We start from the raw sequence: 19,437 nt of genomic DNA, 5'->3' as shown, positions 1-19,437 counted from the left end.
TAAATGTAGTTTGTTCATTCAAGCGCTGAGCGCTCAGGTTTGCAATTGAGAGGGTCTGGGGGAGCGATCTTCTCCTTAGGAGACGCCCCTCTTACTCCGCACCCACCCCCCAACTTCTCACCTTCACCCCCCCCGACCAAAATAACTTGCCCCTCCCCCACACCTCAGCAGACTGCCATTGGGTAACTGTCTCAGGGTGAAGTTAATGCCCAAGGACAAGCAATTGTGGGAAACATTCCTCCCTTTCTACTCCTGTCCCAGGGCCCCAGGAGGCAAACAGGACCAGCCGCCAACTCTTTTGCTGAGACAACAAAATAGACCACACACCAATTCAACAATATCACTGACCTGTGTGGGTTCACTCAGGATGGCAGGGTGGGTCATAGTTAATCAGACCCTATCAGACACTCCCTGGACAGGGATAGCTCAGGATTAGATACAGAGTAAAGCTCTCTCTTACACCATTCCCCTATCAAACACTCGCAGGACAGGACAGCAAACACTCTCAAGACAGGGTCAGCATGGGGTTAGATACAGAGTAAAGCTCCCTCTACACCATTCCCCTATCAAACACTCCCAGGACAGGGACAGCACGGGGTTAGATACAGAGTAAAGCTCCGTCTACACTGTCCCCATCAAACACTCCCAGGACAGGGACAGCACAGGCTTAGATATAGAGTAAAGCTCCCTCTACACTGTTCCCCCATCAAACACTCCTATGACAGGGACAGCACAGGCTAAGATACAGAGTATAGCTTCCTCTACACCGTCCCCCTTTTAAAAACTGCCAGGACAGGGACAGCACGAGGTTAGATACAGAGTAAAGCACTCTCTACACTGTTCCCATTAAAGACTCCCAGGACAGGGACACAAGGGGTTAGATACAGAGTAAAGCTCCCTCTATACTGTACCCCATCAAACACTCCCAAGACAGGGACAGCACGGGGTTAGATACAGAGTAAAGCGTCCTCTACACCATCCCCCATCAAACACTCCCGGGGCTGGCAGAATGTCTCGTGATACCAATGGATAGTCTGCAGTTGTCCTCAGAGCCACAGTCAAAAATGTTTGAGTCCAATCTGTGCTTTTTTTCTGATGGTTTTCTGCAGTTTTGGTGGGAGAAGTTTGGGGGATGAGCTGGAACTGTATTTTGCTTCATTGTCCCTCAGGTGGGGTCAAAGAGGCACATGTGCCCCAAGGTTCTCCCTGAGAGAAATCACCCTGCTGCCTCTGGAGCAGGTGAGGGCAGAGCTGGCTGCGAGCATGATGGCTTTTCTAGCTGACTAGCTGATCCAATCTACCTGCCACCAGGAACTGCACACTGGGCAAGAGCATTTTCAATCGCAATTTGGCAGGTTCCTTTTTGACGTGAGCTCACACAAAACTGAAAATAAATCAGAACTAAAAACAGGACTGACCCTGGGCTGTGAGTGGTTAAAAAGACATGTGAAACTTCCTGGAGATCCTTTTCAGGTTCTGAATCATCTGTTTTGATGCTATTCCATATTTGTTTTTAATCAGTGTCTTGTTGCTTCAAATCTCCCAGAACAGGAGGAGGCCATTCTGCCTGTGGTAGCAGTACTGGCTCTTTGAACAGTGCGATCCAATTAGGCCTACTCCCCTTCTTATTATTTCCACAGGGATCTCCCACCACTTCCTCTGCAGTTATGATTGAATTGAATCCACTTCCACTGCGCTGTTAGGCAATTTCCGTCCTGGTACTGGGACACAGCCTTTGGCTTGGGCTGAACCAGTGATTGACAAAGGTTTCCATTCACTCTCCATTCACTTCCTGATCCCTGGCCAGTCCTGCGTGGCTACAGTTTCTCGAAGGTGGAACCATTGCTGGAGGTGGTCATTTGTCGTTCCCGATAGCTCAGAACACCCCACCCCAGGCAGCATCCTGATAAATCTTCTCTGCACCCCTCCATTCTTTCTTTAATGTGGTGACCAGATACAGCATGCATCCAGTTGTGACTTAACTAGTATTTGGCACAGATCCAGCAGCACTCTGTCAGTATTGACTGTGTAACAGTGTGGTACTCCCTCAATACTGACCCTGGGACAGTAAGGCACACCCCCAGCACTGATCCCCTGACAGCGCATCACTGCCTCACTACTGACCCTCAGACAGTCTAATGCTCCCTCAGCATTGACCCTCCAACAATGCAGCATTCCCTCAGTACTGACCCTCCAACAGTGCGGCACTCACCTAGCACTGACCTTCCGACAGTGCAGCACTTCTTCTGTATTGACCCTCCAACAATGCAGCACTCCCTCAGTACTGACCCTCCAACAGTGCGGCGCTCACCTAGCACTGACCTTCCAACAGTGCAGCACTTCCTCTGTATTGACCCTCCAACAATGTAGCACAATCTCCCCAAACACCCTCCAAAATTGTTCGGCATCACGATGTTACTATGATAAGGAGGCAATTCTTTTGTTAGTTTATTCATGGGATGTGGGCATTGGTGGCTAGGCAGCATTTATTGCCCCTTCCTAATTGGCCAGAGGTTAGTTAAGAGCAACCACATTACAATAGGTCACATGTCGGCCAGACCAGGTAAGGATGAGAGTTTCCTTCCCTGAAGGACATTAATGAACCAGATGAGTTTTCCCCAACATTTGACAATGGATTAGATTCTTGATTCCAGATGTTTATTGAATTCAAATTCCACCATCCTGCCATGGCAGGATTCAAACCTGGGCCCCAGAACATTACCTGGGTCTCTGGATTAACAGTCTAGGGATAATACCACCAGCCATCGCCCCACCCTCTGTGAGGGGTATTCAGTCTAGGGGGTACAATGAAAGTTAGCATAGGGAAGTATGGGCTATCTGTGCAGGGGATATATGTCTAGGAGGCATCTGTAAGGGATATCTGTCTGGCATGTGTCAGATGTGGGGAATATCAGGGAGGGATATCTGTGAAGAGGTAAACTGCCCAGGGGATATCTGTGAAGGGGTAAACTGCCCAGGGTATATCTGTGAAGGGGTAATCTGCCCAGGGGTATCTGTGAGAGCTGGGCTGTCAGTGAGGGGGTATCTGTGAGGGGGTAAACTGCCCAGGGGGTAGCTATGAAGGGGTAAACTGCCCAAAGGGGGTGAGTTGGGGGGGGAGTGTGCGCGGGGGGGTGGGGGGGGGCGGGGCGGTGGGGGGGGGGGTATTGTGAGGGGGTAAACTGCCCGGGGGGTAAGTGGGAGCTGTGAGCGTGCGGAGGTACTGTCGCTTTGACAATGAACTGTTCTCGGTTTCACTGTGAAATCTCCAGGAGGCGGAGACTCTGTCTCGTCTCGATATAAAACCGCTTGGAGGCCGAGACCAAGGCTCCAGGAAAGGGCTGATCTTCCCCGGGCACCCAGCAAGAGGGACGGAGCAGGAGCTCCGGAGGAGGAGGAAGCCTAGCCCGGCTCCGACAGACAGACAGACATACAGAGAAAGAGACTGTCCCAGTTCACCTGGAGATCGGAGACAGACAGCAAGACAGGTGAGAGAGAGAGGAACAAAGGAGAGAGAGAGGCAAGGGCAGAGAGACGGACGGGGAGGGAGAATTTTGATAGTGAGAGAGTGGGGGGGTGGTTGGGGGATGAGACCTCATCAGAAGAGAAAAGGTGAGAGTATTAGTGGAGGAGGGAAACTTGAGGCAGGGGTAAAGGAGATGGGGCGAGAGAGAGACAGAGGGAAGGAGAGAGACAAAGAAAAGCAGAAAGACAGACAAGAGACAGAGAGGAAGACAGACAGAGAGATAGAGACGGGGAGGAGAGAGACAGAGGGGTTTATTTAGAAGGTCACTACGGGTTATGAGAAGGGAGGATTGAAGACTATGTTTGCCCCCTGTATATCCCAGCTCACTGCTGATTCACTGAACTCCACTCTCTGAGTCATCAGTCTTGTTAGATTCTCTGTCTAACAGGATTTCCTCAATCGAAACAAAACTGGATTCCTTTCTCTTTAGAATGATACAACATGAGACTCTCCTCCGAGAGAGGCAGGACCAGAGCTAGGGCAGTTGTTTGGGAGGGGTGTTATTTAAGACGAGCATTGGGAAGGTTATTGTGTGTGGTGTGGACAGAGTGACTAGAAAGCAGCAGTTCCCCTTAGTCAAAAGGTCAGTAATAAGGGGTCATGATTTTAAGGTGAAAGGCAGGTGGTTTGGAGGGGATTTGAGGAAAACCTTTTGACCCAGAAGCTGGTGGGGATCTGGAGTACCTGGGATCTGGGGACCTGGGAGGGTAGTGGAAGCGGAAAAACCTCACAATCTTTATAAAGTACTTGGATAAACACTTGAAGTGTCAAAACATTCAATGCTATGGGCCTAGTGTGGGAAAGTGGGACTAGTGTAGGTAATAGGACGTTTTTGATGGGCTGAAGCGTCTTCTCTGTACTGTATGATTCTATGATCATCTGTCATCTTATTGGGAGGGTTATTATCTGGGAAGAGTATTGAAGGTATTGCCTGAGAGGGATGTTAGGATGGATATTATCTGGGAGGGAAATTTTCGGAGAGGGTTATTGGTGGAATTGTCTAAGAGGGGTATTGGGAGGTATGTTACCTAAAACAGGTATTAGGAGGCCTATTATCTGAGAGGGAGTAATGGAAGGTACACTGTCTGAGAGGAATTGGGGAAATTGTCTTAGAGGGGTTTTGTTAGGTGTTATTACCCAGGAGGGGTTTGACAGGCATATGTTGTGGGGGGTGAGGGAGAAAGGGTTTTGACTCCCAGACTTGCAGACAGAACCCAATGGCATGGTGTTGCATAAGAGAAACCTCACTTTGGGCATGAATCACACCTTCAATAGTTTCCTTTCTTTATCTCTCTCTTCTCTCTTTCTCTCTCTCTCTCTCTGCCTCTCTCTCTCTATCTGTAATTGGTTTGTAGTGAGGTCACTGCTAAACAGGTTTGGTTCTTGTGAATTGGCTGATGTTATTAGGATGCAGTTATCGAGAGAGGGCGAGGCTGCTCCAAATGGCATGTTATTTCAAAAGGTTTCACTGACAATAAGTGGAAGGTGTCTGGATTAAAACAGGGCGGGAGAGATCCCAGGCTCAGTTTTGAATCAGGATTAGGTCAGCAGCAGCACTGTGCCACTGGGTTCAGAAAATTAGGGAAGAGTTATTGCTTACATTCCTTCTCTAAATTCCAAAGACAAATTGATGAATTAATTTAGTAGAGTGAGAGGGGATCTCATTGAAAGGTTTAAGATTCTGACGGGGCTGGACAGATTGGACATGAGGATGATGTTTCCCTCAGGCTGGGGGAGGGGGGAGTCTCCAGAACACTTACTCAGGATACACAGTCAGCCGTTTCGGACTGAGATAGGGAGGAATGTCTTCACTTGGAGAGGGGTGAACCTGTGGTATTCACGACCACAGAAGGCTGTGGAGGCCGAGTCACTGAATATATTTAGGAAAGAGGTAGATTTCTGGGAGTTAAAGGTATCGAGGATTATGGAGAAAGTGAGTGTACAGCGTCAGAATGGAGGATCAGCCATGATCTCGATGAGTTCATGCCAGAATGGTATGACTGACTTACTCCCGTTTAAATTTTCGATGGTTTTATAAGAAGAAATTCATGTTTCATGGAAACCCTACAGTGTGGAAACAAGCTATTCAGCCCATCAAGTCCACACCGACCCTCTGAAGAGCATCCCACCCAGACCCACCCTCCACCTTATCCCTGTAACCCTGCATTTCCCATGGCTAACCTACCTATCCTGCACATCCCTGGACACTACGGGCAATGTAGCATGGCCAATCCACCCTAACCTGCACATCTTTGGACTGTGGGAGGAAACTGGAGCACCTGGAGGAGGCTCATGCAGATATGGGGAGAACGTGCAAACTTCACACCGACAGTTGCCCGAAGGTGGAATCGAACCCAGGGTCCCTGCTACTGTATGGCAGCAGTGCTAACCACTGAGTCACTGTAACATTTGTTGAATTATATGAAGTATATATTTGAAGAGAGTGGTGGGAGTTTTATGGGTATCCTTGGGGCGTTTTACTACATGAAAGATACTATTTAAGAGCAGATTATTGCTGTTTATTGAGTTTTGTTTGTGTTTCATTCGAAGGGTATTTCCACGAGGCCATGGCAGGACACACAGGAACAGTGGCCAGTGATCCATCGCCCGATGCTGATCGGGCCCATGTTGATCCCCTGGTCAAGATCTCGCTGGTCAAGGCTCACCCAATGGACCGTCTGAGGAGAAAGAAGGACAGCGAGAGACTTCTTCGAACTCTCAAGCACCTGATCAAGAAGGAGCGAGTGAGCGTGGTGCAGCCGTCTCCCTTGGTGACCAGGACTGGTTCTCCACCGGGCCTAGCAAGCTTAGACAGCCTGGCTCCAGCCGCTAAGCCGCTGGACCTGCAGGCCACCACCAACCTCCTGGGACAGGCCTCAGCTGTGTCCCCCGGCTGGGAGCTCCCATCCACCGAGGCTGTGGAGATGGAACTGAGGGAGGCTGAGTCGCTGGGACGGAGGACTCCAAGCTGTGAGGCCCCAGCTTTCCCAGAGGACGAAATGAGCCTGGACCATCTCCTGGACGTCCTGACCCAGCTACAGTACCACACGCGCCAGGAAAACGGAGTGTCCATCTGCTCCCGCTTCCTGGTGGGCTGTTGTCTTGAAGGTGACTGCTGTCCTTACCACCACACGGCCCTGCCCTATCACTGGCAGATGAGGAGGGCAGCCACCCAGCACTGGGAGAGTGTACAGGAAGAAGGTCAGGAGATGCTGGAAAGGTTGTACTGTGACCCTGACAAAGAGAAGGTCACCCTTCGCTACAGGTGAGTCTTTCAGACACTGGGCTATCCCAAGCACAGGTAGAGGCCATTTGGCCTGTCATCACCATGCTGGCTTGTCAGATTGGCTCGCCAACTTTCCCGCGTCACTCTGTTCCTCTTCAGTCTCCTCTTCCTCGATTGAATCCTCTCTTTTACTCCCCACTCAGGCGGCTCACTCCAGATCCTGACCACTCACTGCATGAGATTTGTTACTGTGTTGCTGTTGCTCCTTTTACCAAACCCTTTTAACTCTATGTTCCTCTCATTCTCAATCCTCCCTCCAATGGGAAGACTGTCTCCCTTGCAGCTCTGTCCAGACCCCTCCTGATATTAATCCTATTGATGATGTCTCCTCTCCACCTTCTCTTCACTAAGGAGAACAGTCCCAGCTTCTCATATCTATCCACATCACTGAAGCTCCTCTTCCCTGCACCATTCTCTTGAATATTTTCTACGCCCTCGCTAATATTTTCACACCCTTCCTAAAATGTGGCTCCCAGAACTGGGCACAGTGCTGCAGCTGATGTTGGGCCTTTGTTTGACAAAGGTTCATCATCAATTCTTGCTGTTGCGTCTCATTCCCTATTTACGAAAGCCAGGATCCCATATCCAGTCGTACTTGCGTTTTCAGTCTGTGCAGACTCCTTCAAGGCATTTCTGGGATTAGTGACAGTGGGACAAGGGAATGGGCAGCACTCTCACTCTGGACGTGTCTGAGTGCACATACTTGTGTCCATGTGCCTGCCTCAGTGTATATATATAGGAGATAGGAGTAGAATTTGGCCATTTGGCCCATCAAGTCTTCTCTGCCATTCAGTCATGGTTGGTATGTTTTTCAACCCTAAACTCCTGCCTTGTCTCTGTAACCTTTGATCCCCTTACTAATCAGGAACATGTCTGTTTCTGTCTTAAATACACTCAATGACTTGGCCTCCACAGTCCTCTACAGCAATGAGTTCCACAGATTTACCACTGAAGTTCTTGGTCATCATTCAAAACAGCTGGAAATGCATAGCGTTCGTTCGTCAAACATGGGGATGACAACAGAAAATCTGCATGTATCTTTTGCAATACATGGATTTCCAGACGTGTTGGTCACAGATAATGGGCCATCATTTACCAGCAGGGACTTTGAGTATTTCCTGAAGTCGAATGTTATTCATCATATAAGGACAGCTGCACACCATCCATTATCCAATGATCTGGCAGAAAGAGCAGTCCAAACTTTGAAGGCTTAAGGAAACAGCCTACAACTTCACTAGGTACCAAACTGTCCTGGTTCCTGTGGGTTCCCTGTCTCCGTCAAGCGTTGAAGATAGCTTGGAATCTGTGTGGGACACAGTGGATGTCATCGCCTCGATGTGTTTGCCGGCAGAAGAGGAGAATGAATTTCTTCCAAGACGCTCCGGGCGCAAGAGACAAGCTATTGTGTACTACACACCATCTGTATCAGAGGCAGAGTTGGAGGAACGTAACCTGGTGCTAAAATGCCCCAGTAAGAGCTACAAAAAAAAGCAGCCAATGTCTGCAGCTCTATAAAACTCTGGTTAGACCACACTTGGAATATTGTGTTCAGTTCTGGTTGCCTCATTATAGGAAAGATGTGGAAGCTTTAGAGAGGGTGCAGAGGAGATTTACCAGGATGCTGCCTGGACTGGAGGGCTGGTCTTATGAGGAAAGGTTGAGGGAGCTAGGGCTTTTCTCATTACAACGAAGAAGGATGAGAGGTGACTTGATAGAGGTTTACAAGATGATGAGAGGCATAGATAGAGTGGATAGCCACAGACTTTTTCCCAGGGCGGAAATGACTATTACAAGGGGGCATAATTTTAAAGCAATTGGAGGAAAATATAGGGGAGATGTCAGAGGTAGGTTCTTCACACAGAGAGTGGTGGGCGTGTGGAATGCGCTGCCGGCAATGGTAGGGGAGTCAGATACTTTAGAGACATTTAAGCGACTCTTGGATAGGCACATGGAGGATAGTAAAATGTAGGGTATGCAGGGTAGATTGATCTTGGTAGGATAATAGGTTGGCACAACATCATGGGCTGAAGGGCCTGTACTGTGCTGTACTGTTCTATTTTCAATGTCCTCAGACTCAGAGGGGGAGGGATGTAGTGATTGTAATGAGGTCAGCCTGGTGGACCTCATAGAATATGGTCCAGTCAGGGAGTCCTGAATGACAGATATAAACAGGAGTGTCAGGGGTTCTGCTCGCTCTGAGAGCTGGCTCTGAGGGAGCTGGATTAGTGTCAAGGTCTCGCCACGTGGAAACAAAGCTTGACTTGGTGATGGGATACTAGCCTCTGTGGAACTCTTTCAGAACCTGCCACTGGCTGATTGTTGGGAAAAGAGGGAAGCTGGAGGTGCCAGTGAAGAGGGTAGGAAGGTCACTAGCACCTGGATGCTGGGAATTCTTGGCCATTCATGGTAATACAGATACTGGAAGAAGCTACATTTCTGTAGCACCTGAGGACAGTTCAACCCACTTCACAGCTAATGGATGTGTAGTCGATGTGGTAGGAAAAGCAGCAGATCATTTCTAGGTTCAAGGTTGCACAGAGAGTACAGTGATTGTCTATTTTAGTGGTTTTTGGGAGGGGGAGTAAATATTGGACCCAAGATTCTAGGGAGAATATTGCAGCTCAATTTAGAATAGTTAATTTTCTCTCATGGGGACAGGTGGGGCCCTGAGTGAAACAGCGCATCTCCAAATCAATGGGCTCTCGATTTTGGAGCACCCAAGGGTGGGTTCCTCTCCCCACAGTTCTCTCTTGTCTCCCACAGTGATTAGTACTTTTACAGACAGAATTCATCCCATTCCCCTTCCAAGCTAATTCAGCGGAGGTGATTAATCAGTTCTGTGCCAGGACCATGCTGCTGGGACTTTATGCTTCATTGACATTAGAGGCTGATTTGTTTGGGTGTGGTGGGAAGGGTGGAGTTGAAATGACTTTCAATTAGTCCCACTCCCTCCCATCACCAACTTGCGCTATCCGCACAGCCCTGCACATTCCTCCCTTTCAATTATTTCTCCAAATCCTTTCTGAAAGTTGTCATTAAATCTGCCTCCATCACCCATTCAGACAGCATGTTCCAGATCACAACAACTCTGTGGGAATAAAATATCTCCTGATCTCTCGCTCTCTCTGCCCACCTCCTGGTTCCTTCCCGATCTGTCTCCCTCTGATGACTGACCCCCTGCCTTTGGACTCTGACACTGCCAACATCAACAGTTCTAAAGAAGAGTCATATCAGACTCAGAACTTTCGTCTCTCCATAGACATGGTCAGGCCTGCTGAGTTTCTCCAGCACTTCCTGTTTGTATTTCAGATATTCAGCATCCACATTACTCTCCTGTTGGAGGGCAGTAGTTTCTCTCAATTTATGTGACTGAATGCTCCCAATTATTGATCGATTTTATTATGGTCATGTGTACCAAGATACAGTGAAAAGTGTTCTTTTCATGCTATACAGGCAGATGGATACAAAGTGCTTTAGGGTAGCAGAGTAGAGTGCAGAATGCAGTGTTTACAGCTGCAGTGAAGGTGCAGAGAGAAAGATCAGAATTAACATTTGAGATGTCCATTCAAAAATCTAATAACATCAGGGCAGAAGCTGTTCTTGAATCTGTTGATGCATATATTCAAACTTTTATACCTTCTGCCTGGCAGAACAGGGTGGAAGAGAGCATAACCGGAGTGGGAGGGGTCTGTGATGATGTTGGTTGCTTTCCCAAGGCAGCAGGAAGTATAGATGGAGTCAACGGATGGAGGGCTGGTTTGCAAATCTCATCCTTTAACCTTCCCTGCTCCGTGGGGAACAACCCCAGTCTCTTCAGTCTTTTCACATTCACTGATAGCCCTCATAGAACTGTTACATCAGGCGGGAAGGCCATTTGGCCCATCATGTTCATCCTCTGGAGTAATTCTCTTCCTGTCCCTTCCCTGCCCTCCTCCCCATTCCTCCTCTTCTGAGTGGAAAAATGTACAGCACAGCAGGAGGCCACTCTCTGCACACGGTATCTGTCCTGAGCAGCAATCGAGCCTACCAGGCTAACCCTGTTTTCCAGCACAGTGTGTGGTCTTGGAGATCGAGGAGTTCAGATGTAGCTGCCAGCACCTTTTGGGTGGGTTTCAGCCTCTGCCACACTTTCAGGCAGCAGGTTCCAGACCCTGACAACCCTCTAGGTGAAGAAATATTTCACTTCCCCTCCAATCCTTCTACCAATCCCCTTCAATCTATGCCCCCTCGGTCACTGACCTTTCTGGCCTGAAGGTAATAGTCATTCCCTTTATCCAGGCCCCCTTACAATTTGTAGAACACAAGAACAATACAGCACAGGAATGGGCCCTTCTGCCCACAATGTTGTGTCGAACATGACACCAAATCCCACTCCAACTCCCTCTCCCACTCCTTGGACGACATTTCCATCCTGGGCCTCCTCCAGTGCCACAACGATGCCACCCAAAGGCTGCAGGAACAGCACCTCATATTCCGCTTGGGAACCCTGCAGCCCAATGGTCTCAATGTGGACTTCACAAGCTTCAAAATCTCCCCGTCCCCCACCTCATCCCAAAACCAGCCCATCTCGTCTCTGCCTCCTTGACCTGTCCGTCTTTTCTCCCACCTATCCGCTCCCCCCACCTCACTGACCAACCCCTATCCCAACTTCCTACCTATTAGCCTCATCCTCGTCTCCTCGACCTGTCCGTCTTCCCTCCCACCTACCCGCCCCTCCCTCCCAACTGACCAACCCTATCCCAACTTCCTAACTACACTCATCTTTTCTGGCTCCATCCCCGCCTCCTTGACCTGTCCATCTTCTCCACCTATCTGCTCCTTAATCCACCTTCCATCATCGCCTCGCCCCTCTCTATTTATTTCAGAGTCCCCTTCCCCTCCCCCATTTCTGAAGAAGGGTCCAGACCCGAAATGTCAGCTTTCCTGTTCCTCTGATGCTGCCTGGCCTGCTGTGTTCATCCAGCTCCATACCTTGTTATCTCTGACTCCAGCATCAGCAGTTCTTACTATCTCTGACCAAATTAAACTAATCCCTTCTGCCTGCCCTTGGTCCATATCCCTCCATTCCTTGTATATTCTAAAAGCCCCTTAGACCCCTCCTGTCGTATCTGCCTCCACCACTACCCCTGGCAGCATGTTCCAGACTCCCACCATTCTCTGAGTAAAAAAAACTTGTCCCTCACATCTCCTTTGAACTTTCCCCCTTTCACCTCAAATGCCTGCCCCCCCAGTATTAGTATTGTACATCTCAATTAAATCTCCCGTCAGCCTCCTCTGTTCAAAGAACAACCTCAGCCTACCCAGTCTTACCTCACATTTCCTGCATTTTTCCAATCCCGGAACCTCCTTGTACATCTCCTCTATAATCCTCTCCTGTGCAATGCCATCTTTTCTATGATGAGGTAACTACAGCAGGGAATAACGCTCAGGTTGTGGTCCGACTGGTGTTTTATATTTTTCAGCCTAACCTCTGTTTCTTTGCCCAGTCCCATTCTGTTAAATGCTCCTCCTCACCCTCTCCAGGGCCATGACACTCTCTATGAAGTGCAGGCCCTTCAATTGGCCCCAGTCCTCCGATTGACGCTGAGCTAAGTGTTTTCTTAAGAGCTTGCAGTAACTTCCTGTTTCTTTTGTACTCTGTTCATATGGTGAAGGATTGCAGCTATTTCCTGACAACCTGCAATGTCCTGCTACCTTTCAATTTTCTGGCCATTTGGCCTACAGTGGCATGGCCCTGTTGGAGTTCAGGAGACAGGGTCAATCACAGTAAACAGTTTGAGATGGTGACTAATCAATGCAAACAAGGAATTGACCCTTCTTCTCACCACCTCATTCCCTTTCCAGCAACCAATTGTCGTTGTACTGTTGTTTTAAGAAAGGATACTATTTTGGGATGTGGATTGCTAACGAGGCCAGCATTTATTGCCAGTCCTTCTTATCCTTCGATGTAGTAGGAGACCTTACCAAAAGGCCAGAGTTAAGAGCAGGACATTCAATTATAAATCCCTGCTCAGGGTGGACATTAAGGCCAGGAGTAAGACAGGCCATTTGGCTCCTTCATTCTAGCTTTGGACCTTGACAGGAGGCCAAGACTAGGAGTAGGCCATTTGGCCCTCATTCCTTGCTTCTCCATTCAATTGGATCATGGCAGATCTTCAACCTCATCACATATCAATTTGTAAAGAAATAGGAAAATTGACAGGGAAGGTGGGCCAGTCAGGAATGGACAGGATACAGTCATGGGGCTGTGATAGTGAGGTGGCAAAATAGCTTTTGCTTCAGTACCTACCAGAAGAGAGAGATGAGGTGGACTTGACACTAGAAGGTGAGATTAGAAATGATATAATTGCATTTAAAAATAAAAGAGAAATATTAAAATTTAAAAAATCAAGCAGTGGAGGATGGTTTCCACTGCTCTTCTTAAAATAATCCAGAGATAGGAGATAGAGACACTGTTTAATAATTTTTTAGAAAAAGGTGTGTTTCCAGAGCACTGTTAGATAACTAATCTGATACTTTTATTTAAGAAGGGAGACAGAAAGTATCGAGGGAATTCTGGAATAGTCAGACTCAACTTCGTGCTGGGAAGAACCTCTGCTAGAGAAAACAGAAAAGCATCAAGAAACCAGTCATTCTAGCAGGAATATACGGACAGGAGTAGGCCATTCAGCCCATCAAACCTGCTCTGTTATTCAATACGATCATGGCTGATTGAACAATTCAATGCCTTTTACTTACCCCATCCCCACAACCATGTACGCCCCGGGTATCAGAAATCTTTCAACCTCTACCTTAAACACATTCAAAGACTGAGCTTCCATAAGCTTCAGCAGGAGACAATTCCAAAGATTCCCAACCCTCTGAGTAAAAACAAATTCTCCTTGTCTCACTCCTAAATGATGTCCCCTTAATTTTAAGTGGTGCCCCTGGTTCAGAACTCCCCAACCAAGGGAAACATTTTGCCTGCATTTACCTCATCTATCCCTTTTGTATTTTGGAGGTACTAAAGTGAATGACTGTGGTCTGTGTGGTGTTGTTGGGTGTCCTGCACTGTAGGCTGAAGAGTTCTAGGAATTTGACCCAGTGGCAATGAAGGACCAATAGTCATATCTAACAAACTCGTGTTGGTGTCCTGAGTGGGACTTCAGGGATACAGGAAAAGGGTGTGTGACCTATAGGTAGCAGCAAGTTCAGTAAGGTCTGTCTATACAATTAAAAACTCTTATTAAACCTACAAACAAGACTTATTAAAACTTGTCCATCAGGTTATAAGGCCTATCCATGTTTGATAAGTCTTGCGTACTTAGTTACTTAAAGCCTATCAATAGGGTTAATAAGTATTGTCAATACACTAAATAAGGCCTATCCAGGTTTAATAAATATTGTGTATATAATTAATAAAATCTGTCTATAGGGTTAAAAACGCTCTTCTAAACATGGGATTAATAAGGCCGACTCATGTTTGGTAAGTCTTGTGTATATGGCTAATAAAGCCGATCTCAAGGGTTTATAAGTCTTGTCTATAGGGTTAATATGGTTTAAGGGCAGCCTATAGGCTTAATAAGGCTTGTCCATTTCTACGTATAGAGGTTGTCTACATCTGCCTTGTCGATATGGCTAATATTGCCTAAGGCCTGTCTATTGGATTAATAAGCCTCATCCATAGAGTTAAGGCCTGCTTACAGGGTTAATAAGGCCTAAGAAATTGTGGGTGGAGTCTGGCTTCATGGTCACTTTGCTTTTCACCTCAGGGATCGGAGTTTCACTGCAGACTTTGACCAAATGACCATTCAGAACGAGACGTTTGACGAGTTAAGGCGGCTCAGCACCTCGGACATTGACCCCTCTGACATCTTCCGCACAACCTGGAGATACTACTGGAGGGACACATTCGAGTGGAAGGAATACCCCCAGGTAGCGCTCTACGACATTACCAGGTCGGAAGGTGGGAATTGCTGTCAAAGGTCAAACTAGTCTTGAAGAGGGTCAGAGCACTGCACTGGGAGTGAGCTGGCCCTTACAGCAGAGAAGGTTCAGGAGAGATTTAACAGAGCTGTTTGGAAATCAAGTGAACAAGACCTTGGTCAGGTCTTAAATATACTTTTCCAATTGGTATAAAAGAGAGGGAGATGTCACACTTTCACATCACCTCCTCAGAGGAATAAACTGTGTCACAAACATATGCAGTAATTTGGTTTAAATATGGATGTCTGCCTGGGGAATTATGCCAGCAAAATGTTGTCCTGTCTGCTCCAACCTATTCCCACTGGTAAAGTGGAGATTTAAAATGCAGTGCCCCTTCCACTCAGTGCAAAGAGGCAACCTATCCTTTTATTTGAAATGTTGGATGGGGGATGTCTGAAAAATGTCATGGTTGTGGGAATGAGTGCAGAGTGGAATTTGCATTCATAGAACATAGAACAGTCCAGCACAGTACAGGCCCTTTGGCCCGTGATGTTGTGCCAAACTTTTACCCGAAACCTAACGTCTAACTATCCCCCACCCCTACCCTATTCTATCATCCATATGCCTATCTAATAGCTGCTTAAATGCCCCTAATGAGGCCGACTTCACTACCCTCTCCGGCAATGCATTCCATGCCCCTACCACTCCCTGAGTAAAGAACCTACCTCTGACGTCTCCCCGATATCTACCTCCTTTCACTTTAAAATTATGTCCCCTCATAATAGCTACCTCCACCCTAGGAAAAAGTCTCTGGCTATCTACTCTATCTATACCTCTGATCATTTTGTACATCGTTCATCCCAGGAAACGCCAGGACAATTCTAACTGTGGATGTGTCAGGGAATACTAATATGTTTCACCTTATAGCATTCCTGTCCCTGAGTCAGAAAGTACAAAGTTCAACCCCTGTGCTGGGGATATCGAGTAAGTCAGTTGTGTGGTATGGAGAGGACTGTGTCTCTCCCTTTATGTCAGAGTAACCTACCCCAATGCATTGTATTGCTGCACGTGTGGAGGGAGAGTTCACAAGGCAGCCATACTGTTAACCAGCCGAGGTTCCTCACTGCCAATATCAGGCTATGTCGGGGACAATGCAGTGACATTTTAGCAATGCACGTTGACAACGAAATGATACACACACCCAGAAATGCATTTTAAACAATAGCCTGGCGATTCATAGACAGTCTAGCAAAACCAGCGGCCAACCAGACAGCTCACAGTTCTATTTGTTTTTCTTACTGGATTTAGGTACTGGGCCAGCATTTATTGCCCATCCCTAATTGTAGTGGTGAGCTGCCTTCTTGAACTGCTGCAGGTCTCAGGATGTGGGGACACACCCACTATGCCAGTAGGGAGGGAGTTCCAAGATTTTGACCCACTGAAGAAATGTCGATGTATTTCCAAGTCTGGATGATGTATGGTTCAGGTGGGACATTACAGGGGATGATATTCCAATGTATTTGCAGCTCTTCTCTTCTGGATGGTAGAGGTCACGGGTTTGTAGAGTGCTGTCTAAAGAGCCTTGATTAGTTGCTACAGTGCATCTTGTAGATGATACACACTGTTACAACTATGAGTCAGTGATGAAGGAAAAGAATGTTGAAGGTGGTGGACGTGGATGTGTTGTTGGAGCTACAACATCCAGGCAAGTGGGGTGTATTCCATCACATTGTGCCTTGTAGATGATGGACAGACTCTGGGTAGTTAGAGGGTAGGTTACCTGCTGCAGGATTCCTAGCCTCTGACCTGCTCTAGTAATCATTTTTATTTACATGGCTAGTCCAGTTCAGTTTGTGGTCAATGGTAACTCCTAGGACAAAAGGGTTTCAGTAAATCTAATGCCATTGAACATTGCCATTCTGAAGAAAAGTTTGATAAATTTGATCAAAGGATTTGAGGATGTAACCAGAAGGATTGAAACTTGTGCATTGGATGAGTCTATGTGGACTTTAGCAAGTCTTTTGAAAAGGTCATGACAGACTGGTCAAGAAAGTAAGACCCCATGGGATCTAAAGCAAAGTGGCACATTGGATGCAAAACTGGCTGAGAGACAGGAAGAAGAGGGTGATAGTAGAGGGATGTTTCTGTAACTGAAAGTATGTTTCCTGTGGGGTTCTAAAGGGGCAAGATATGAGGCAATATACTTGGGGAAAAGGCTAACAACGGGTTACATTGTGAATGGCACGACCCTGAAGATTAAAGGGACCTTGATGTGTATATCCATAGATAGTAGGAAGTGCAGATGCTGGAGAATCTCCCTGAGGATAGCAGGACCAGTAGTTAAGGTGGTTAAGAAGGAAAATGGGATACTTGCTTTCATTAGCTGAGGCATAGGATACAAGAGCAAGGACGTTAAGTTTGACCTGAATAAAGTGCTGGTTAGGCCACAACTGGAGTATTGTGTGCGGTTCTGGTCACCATGTTATAGGAAGAGTGTGATTGCTCTATAGAGGGTACAGAGAGGAGATTTACCATGATGTTGCCTAGGCTAGAGGTCTGAGCTCTGAATAATTAATGGATAAGCTGGAGTTCTTTTCTTTGGAGTGGAGAAGATTGAATGGGAAACTGACAGAGGTGTACAGGATTGAGCGGCTGGATACAAAAGGCCCTTTTTCCATTCGTGTTGGGGTCAATAACCAGGCAGCACAGAGTTGAGGTGTAGAAAACTAAGAGGGGAGTTGAGGAGCAATTCTTTTACCCAGAGGGTGGCGGGAGTCACTCCCTGCCTGAAAGAGTGGTTGAATCAGAAACTCTTGTCACATTTAAACTGTTTTTAGATATTCCCTTGTGTTGCCTTGGCCTGCGGTGCTACGGGCCAAAGCTGGAAAATGGAATTCGTGCAGTCAGATCTTTGTTGACTGTCACAGCAGTGATGGGACGAATGCTCTTTCTGTGCTGTACAGGCCCATAAGTGAACATCAAGGGACACTGGTTGGCTTTTGCTTTGTTGGATGATCTTGTTGAGGCCATAGCCCAGTAAAGAGTTCCACACAAAATGAAGACAGGTTTGCATGAGACAGTATCTCTCTTTCTCTGGTGTTAACTCCACAGTGAATTGAAGACTGTGAACACAAGGACACAAACTGTGTCACTTATTGTTGGCCTTTTAATCAGAATAATTAATGGGAATGCAGCAACGTTGCAGTTGGGAAGACGGTCTTTATGAGGAGGACTGCATTTCCAATGCTTGCGCTCAGGATCTCGTACTTCTTCTTTTGTGTAACCTTCTCTCCCTCCCAACTTCTCAATCTCTGAATGTTGTCCTTGCAGTCACTTGCCCAGTATTTCGAGGAAGCCCTCCGACAAGGCTTTGTGGTGAGGTACTTCATGATTAACCAGAACCAGCGATACAAGGTGGATCTCAATGCCAGATACCAGCAGAACATCACCTCAGGCACAAAGAGAACCATCCGGAAGCGACCCCTCTTCCAATCAATCGTCACGCTCCTGCCCTACCTCAAGTGAGTGCCTTGGGCCAGTGTTGGCATCAGTGACCTTCTGTTGATGATGTTCCATTTGTAAGGAAGTGATGTACAGTTCTCTGTTGATTGGAACAGTTGAATGGAGCTGTTTATATAAATGAAAAAGCTGAGGGGTGACCTGATCGAGGTTAGGGATGGGGTTCATGAGGGTAAATGTACTGAGGGTGTTCCCAGTTGGGGAGATGAAGAAGAATCAAAACTGGACATCACAAATATGCAAGCGGTGACGTGGTGGTGATGTCACTAGGCTGGAAATCTAGAGGCTCCAGGTGAACACTCTGGGAGCACAGGTTCGAATCCCACCAGTACAACTGGTTTTGATTTTGATTAATAAATCTGGAATTGAATCTAGTCTTGGTAATGGTGACCGTGACAACCATCATTTGTTGTCACAAAATCCCATCTGGTTCACTAATATGCTTTAGAGAAGGAAATCTGCCATCCTTACCTGGTCTGGCCTACATGTGACTCTTAACTGACCTCTGAAATAACCGAATGAGCGATCTAGCTCAAGGGGAAATTAGTAAAAGGGCAACAAATATTAGCCTCGCCAATGCTGCCCACATCCAACAAGATAATAAATTTTAAAAATGCTTTCACTTTGTATGAAGTTTACACGTGTCCCACAGACAGTGTGTCCTAATGTGGGAGATGGACAACATCACAGAGATACAGTGGGAGTTTCGGAAGGGTGCGCTATTTGGAATTCCATTAATCCCATCACTAGGAGGATGAAGAAATTGCAAGCATCAATGTTTGACCATGTGCTAATGGGAAATTGTGTTTTCAGGACATTGTCTGGGTCATTTGAGACATGCCCCTCTGTGCCTGAGAGCCCCTCGCCAGCTGCTACCAATTCTGACTGTGAGCATATGTACCCAGAGACCTGGATCCCCATGGATCCCAATGTGGACTTTATCAAAGTGCCCATGTCACTGGATGACAAAGCGTACAGGGTGGTCTACAACCTATTCCACAAGACCATGCTGGAGACTAAATTCGTCATCTTGAGCATATTACGGGTGCAAAACCAGTTCCTTTGGGACAAGTACATCAGGTGAGCAATGTTTATTTTTAATCATTCAAACTTCACAACCATATTTTCAAATCCTTCCCTATCTCTGTAACCTTCTCCAGCCCCTACACCCCCTCCCTATCTCTGTAACCTCCTCCAGCCC

General features: G+C 47.1%; 2 protein-coding genes across 2 annotated transcripts in view; both read left to right on the top strand.

Moving 5' to 3' along the window:
- LOC125487800 (chromodomain-helicase-DNA-binding protein 5-like) overlaps positions 1 to 3,971 on the top strand; it is a 14,660-nt gene extending 10,689 nt beyond the window's left edge. Inside the window, exons 5-7 of the mRNA XM_048620069.1 lie at positions 1,170 to 1,239; positions 3,273 to 3,488; positions 3,957 to 3,971. Of these exons, the coding sequence (XP_048476026.1) occupies positions 1,170 to 1,239; positions 3,273 to 3,488; positions 3,957 to 3,971 (301 nt within the window). The remainder of the gene's footprint in view (positions 1 to 1,169; positions 1,240 to 3,272; positions 3,489 to 3,956) is intronic.
- LOC109920214 (protein mono-ADP-ribosyltransferase TIPARP-like) overlaps positions 3,302 to 19,437 on the top strand; it is a 22,627-nt gene continuing 6,491 nt past the window's right edge. Inside the window, exons 1-5 of the mRNA XM_048619963.1 lie at positions 3,302 to 3,488; positions 6,077 to 6,791; positions 14,564 to 14,726; positions 18,048 to 18,238; positions 19,050 to 19,316. Coding sequence (XP_048475920.1) covers positions 6,094 to 6,791; positions 14,564 to 14,726; positions 18,048 to 18,238; positions 19,050 to 19,316 — 1,319 coding nt within the window. The 5' untranslated portion in view covers positions 3,302 to 3,488; positions 6,077 to 6,093. The remainder of the gene's footprint in view (positions 3,489 to 6,076; positions 6,792 to 14,563; positions 14,727 to 18,047; positions 18,239 to 19,049; positions 19,317 to 19,437) is intronic.

This window comes from Rhincodon typus, chromosome 45, assembly GCF_021869965.1.
Source record: "Rhincodon typus isolate 14 chromosome 45, sRhiTyp1.1, whole genome shotgun sequence".
Taxonomy (NCBI): Eukaryota; Metazoa; Chordata; class Chondrichthyes; order Orectolobiformes; family Rhincodontidae; genus Rhincodon; species Rhincodon typus.
This window is presented reverse-complemented; position numbering and strand designations above follow the sequence as displayed.